The following is a 5,000-nucleotide window of genomic DNA, read 5'->3' as shown; positions in this document are numbered from 1 at the left end:
CCCGCTGTAAGCAATCGGATCGCAGCCCCCTCCCGTTCCACTGTAACCAGCGGGTCTGCAATTCCTGCACGATAATCCCCTAATCCCGCTGTAACCGATCTCTGATCTAAATCTCACCGTAACCCAGAAAGTTGAACCTTATGCCTGTATTTCAAGAGGAATTTGCGCTGCTTTGTGTGATCCCTGACTCCCGAGATGAGTTTTAACATGTAACTGTTGAAGTTGGAAAAAATAAGTAATGAAATCTTCATGTGTTTATCATGTTGACATGATCGATCATCGCTGTCATCCGTGAGTGCTTGAGTCCGCCCCGTGTGATCGCATCGTAGATTCAGACAGCGAGATAAACATCAGCCTTTGTGTGTGTGTGTGTATGTGTGTGTTTAACACACTGCATGCGTCCATGACCCACCCCCCCACCACCCCCCCGCGCTGTTCTGAAAATCTTAATCGTTTGTGCTTTCTAAAGAGGCTTTGTTTCCCAAATCCACTCGTCTCCTAAAGCCTCGTCTCATCACCACTTTGACTGTTTGTCTTTTGCATAATGCATATTCATAAAATATGCAAATGAAATTAAAGGGCAGAGTGGGATGGGGTGGAGCCTGGCTCTGAGTGTTTATTACTGAGCAACAGTCTCGCTGATTAACTGACGAACATTACTCCAGAGAGAGAGAGAGAGAGAGAGAGACAGGGAGAGAGAGAGACAGAGAGAGGGACAGAGAGAGAGAGAGAGAGAGAGAGAGAGAGAGAATGGAGAGATGTAAAAATTTCGAGGCATAATTAATTAATTTACATGCTAATTTAATGACAGGATTAATGCACAGTAAGTCGTGTGCACATGTGTGTGTGTGTGTGTGTGTGTTTGTGTGTGTGTGTGTGTGTGTGTGTGTGTGTGTGTGTGTGTGTGTGTGTGTGTGTAATGAGGTGCAGACCATCCCTGCAGTCACAGTTAGTTAATGAGCGTTCTGCGCTAGCAGGAGTTGGAGGCGAATGCGTACTCTCTTGCTTTCCGCCTGTCTCTCTCTCGCTCTCTCTCTCTGTCTGTCTCTGTCTGTCTGTCTCACTCTCTCTCTCTGTGACTCTCTCTGTCTCTGTCTCTCTCTCTCTCTCTCTCTCTGTACTGATTATATGGGCCGGACTCCTTATTAACTGATTACATTTGTCTTGTCTCTCTGATTTATGCTAGAGAGAGAAAAGGAGGGAGGGAGACAGAGAGCTGAAGGGAATGAGAGTAAGAAAGAGACAGAAAGAGAGAGAGAGAGCAAGAGAGAGAGTAGAGGGGAGAATGAAGGGAAAACAGAGTTTTTTTAATTAATGAGAAATGCAAATCACACCGCTCGAAGAAAAAAAAACAGCAGAAAATGAGATTATGTTGCGCATATGTTTGGCTAATTGTCAGAGAAATATGTGCATAATTGTGGAAGCTGAAACAGTTACCTAATCTAATCACGTGTAAATGTCAGCGTAAACGAGGTCCGGGGTACAGGGACTTCACTCCTGTCCAGTGTCTTGAGAAGTTTGTAAATGTCATGTGTCTGATTGTCTGATTCTTTCTCTCCTCTCAGGCCCATGATGTGACCACCAGACAGATTCTTTCACCCAGTCCACCTGTAGAAGGAGAACAGAAGGACAGCTCCAGTCTTTTCCTGTGAAATTGACCTCCGATCTCTGAGAATGGAGGAACACGACGACGCTGGACTCGGCCGTCCAGAGACAAAACTTCCGTTTCTCATCTGCTTGTCTTCCATCTTCTTGCGTGCGTGCTCCGGTCAGACGCTTAACGTCTTCCAGTCTGAGAGGCCCGAATGGAGCCTGAGTCACCTGGCCGTCCACCAGTCGAGTGGTGCGGTGTACGTTGGCGGAGTCAACCGCGTGTACAAGCTCTCGTCCGATCTGGCGCCACTGGTCACGCACAACACCGGGCCGGAGCTGGACAACCAGGCGTGTTATCCTCCTCTGATCATGCAGCCGTGCTCCGAGCCGCTCGCCAGAACCGACAACGTCAACAAGCTCCTGCTGGTGGACGACCTGCACGGCCGCCTGCTGGCATGCGGGAGTCTGTACCAGGGCGTGTGCAAAATCCTGAGGCTGGACGATCTGTTCATCCTGGCCGAACCGTCGCACAAAAAGGAGCACTACTTCTCCAGCGTGAACCAGACTGGCAGCACGAGCGGCGTGATCGTGAGCCGAGACCGTGAGAGAGATGCCACTCTGTACATCGGCACGTCCGTCGGCGGCAAACAGGACTACTTCCCCACCATCTCGAGCCGAAAGCTGCCTAAAGACCCCGAATCGGCGGCCATGCTGGACTACGAGCTTCACACCGACTTTGTTTCGTCGCTAGTCAAGATTCCGTCCGATACGCTAGCTCTGGTCACGGACTTCGACATCGACTACGTGTACGGTTTCTCCAGCGGCAACTTCGTGTACTTCCTGACCGTGCAGCCGGAGACGGAGACCCCCGGAGAGCTCTTTTACACCTCGCGTGTGGTCCGGCTCTGCAAAGGCGACGATAAGTTCCACTCGTACGTCTCCCTGCCGGTGGGCTGCGTGAAGAACAGAGTGGAGTACCGGCTGCTCCAGGCGGCGTTCCTGGCTAAAGCCGGGAGCGTCATGGCCGCCGCGCTGAACATCACCGAACGAGACGACGTGCTCTTCGCCGTATTCTCGAAAGGACAGAAGCAGTACCGGAGACCGTCGGACGACTCGACGCTCTGCGTTTTCACCATCCGGGATATTAACGCGCGGATCAAAGAGAGGCTGCGGTCGTGCTATCAGGGGGAAGGAAACCTGGAGCTGCACTGGCTTCTGGGAAAAGACGTTCAGTGCACAAAAGCGGTACGTGTTTCGATATCATGGGGACGAGTCTGAGGAACGGGCACAGCGTGGAGTTCATGTCATCTTCAGCAGGGGGTACAAACTTTTTCAAAGGAAGTCCATAAACGTTGTCGCAGTTTTTACACAAAACAAGTCGTTGGTTATTCTGGTTTCTGATTGGCTGGCAGGTGCGTTACTTTTTTAAGGTAGATCCTTCAAATTATTGCTCAGATCAGCACTTCCTGTTGTGTTTCCTCGTTCTCCAGGAACCTCCGTTTAATTCCATACCAGCTGAAATATCACTGAGGGCTTCAGCTCCGAGTTAACTGTGTGAGTGTGTGATAGTGTGTGTGTGAGAGTGTGAGAGTGTGTGTGTGTGATAGTGTGTGATAGTGTGTGAGTGTGTGAGTGTGTGAGTGTGAGAGTGTGTGAGTGTCTGTGTGTGTGTGTCTGTGTGTGTGAGTGTGTGAGTGTGTCTGTGTGTGAGAGTGTGTGAGAGTGTGTGATAGTGTGTGATAGTGTGTGTGTGTGTGTGATAGTGTGTGATAGTGTGTGATAGTGTGTGAGTGTGTGTGAGTGTGTGTGATAGTGTGTGATAGTGTGAGTGTATGAGAGAGTGTGTGTGTGAGATAGTCTGTGTGTGTGTGATAGTGTGTGATAGTGTATGTGTGTGTGTGAGTGTGATAGTGTGTGAGTGTGTATGTGCGTGTGTGAGTGTGTGTGATAGTGTGTGTGTGTATGATAGTGTGTGTGTGATAGTGCGTGTGTGATAGTGTGTGTGTGTGTGTATGATAGTGTGTGTGTGATAGTGTGTGTGTGATAGTGTGTGTGTGATAGTGTGTATGATAGTGTGTGTGTATGATAGTGTGTGTGTGATAGTGTGTGTGTGTGTGTGATATTGTGTGTGTGTGATAGTGTGTGTATGATAGTGTGTGTGTGTGTGTGTGTGATAGTGTGTGTGATAGTGTGTGTGATACTGTGTGTGTGTGTGTGATAGTGTGTGTGTGTGTGTGTGTGTGTGTGATAGTGTGTGCGTGTGTGTGTGTGATAGTGTGTGTGTATGATAGTGTGTGTGTGTGTGTGTGATAGTGTGTGTGTGTGTGATAGTGTGTGTGTGTATGATAGTGTGTGTGTGTGTGTGTATGATAGTGTGTGTGTGTGAGTGTGTGTGTGTGTGTGATAGTGTGTGTGTGTGTGTGATAGTGTGTGTGTGTGTGTATGATAGTGTGTGTGTGTGTGTGTGTGTGTGTGATAGTGTGTGTGTGTGTGTGTGTGTATGATAGTGTGTGTGTGTGATAGTGTGTGTGTGTGTGTGATAGTGTGTGTGTGTATGATAGTGTGTGTGTGTGTGTGTGTATGATAGTGTGTGTGTGTGTGTGTGTGTGTGTGATAGTGTGTGTGTGTGTGTGATAGTGTGTGTGTGTGTGTGTGTGTATGATAGTGTGTGTGTGTGTGATAGTGTGTGTGTGTGTGTGTGTGTGTGTGTGTGATAGTGTGTGTGTGTGATAGTGTGTGTATGATAGTGTGTGTGTGTGTGTGTGTGATAGTGTGTGTGTGATAGTGTGTGTGTGTGTGTGTGATAGTGTGTGTGTGTGATAGTGTGTGTGTGTGTGTGATAGTGTGTGTGTGTGTGTGATAGTGTGTGTGTGTGTGTGTGTGTGTATGATAGTGTGTGTGTGTGTGTGTGTGATAGTGTGTGTGTGTGTGTGTGTGTGTGTGTGTGTGTGTGTGTGCTGCTCGCTGGCATTTAAAGTTATGTACCATCATGTGCAGCACAATAACAACCCCGCACGCTGTGACGTGAGGAAGCGGGAGCTCGGGTCTGTGTGTGCGGTGACATTTCCGCGGCGCTCGGAAGATAAATGTCTGGTTTACTCGAGCGTCCAGACGCGTCAGATCAGACCTTTTCATAAGTCCATATTCTCCACTGGAGCTCCAGAACCACAAACGACCGGCGTGAGGTCAGGGAGGATCCACCAGACTCCTGCTAGAGTACAGTGTCATTTATTCCGTCAGCACTTCACACGCTTCCTGTAAACACGCTAACAGCGTGATGTGTGAACGTCGCCTCTCGCACACTGACGAGATAACGAGCGCTCGGGGAAAACATCTTCACCTTCTTCTTTTTATTCCTCACCGTCATGGTGGTGATCATCATCTTTTCCTTTTCTTCTTTTTTCCCC

The 5,000-nt window shown here is 48.8% G+C and overlaps 1 protein-coding gene across 2 annotated transcripts in view; it reads left to right on the top strand.

The window, feature by feature from the left end:
• Window positions 1-585: 585 nt before the first annotated feature.
• Window positions 586-5,000, top strand: part of LOC128625267 (plexin-A2-like) — a 28,488-nt gene continuing 24,073 nt past the window's right edge. For both annotated transcript variants that reach the window (XM_053653465.1, XM_053653464.1), the window contains exon 1: window positions 586-2,838. In XM_053653465.1, coding sequence (XP_053509440.1) covers window positions 1,675-2,838 — 1,164 coding nt within the window. In that variant the 5' untranslated portion in view covers window positions 586-1,674. The remainder of the gene's footprint in view (window positions 2,839-5,000) is intronic.

Source organism: Ictalurus furcatus, chromosome 21 (genome assembly GCF_023375685.1).
Source record: "Ictalurus furcatus strain D&B chromosome 21, Billie_1.0, whole genome shotgun sequence".
NCBI classification, from domain to species: domain Eukaryota; kingdom Metazoa; phylum Chordata; class Actinopteri; order Siluriformes; family Ictaluridae; genus Ictalurus; species Ictalurus furcatus.
This window is presented reverse-complemented; position numbering and strand designations above follow the sequence as displayed.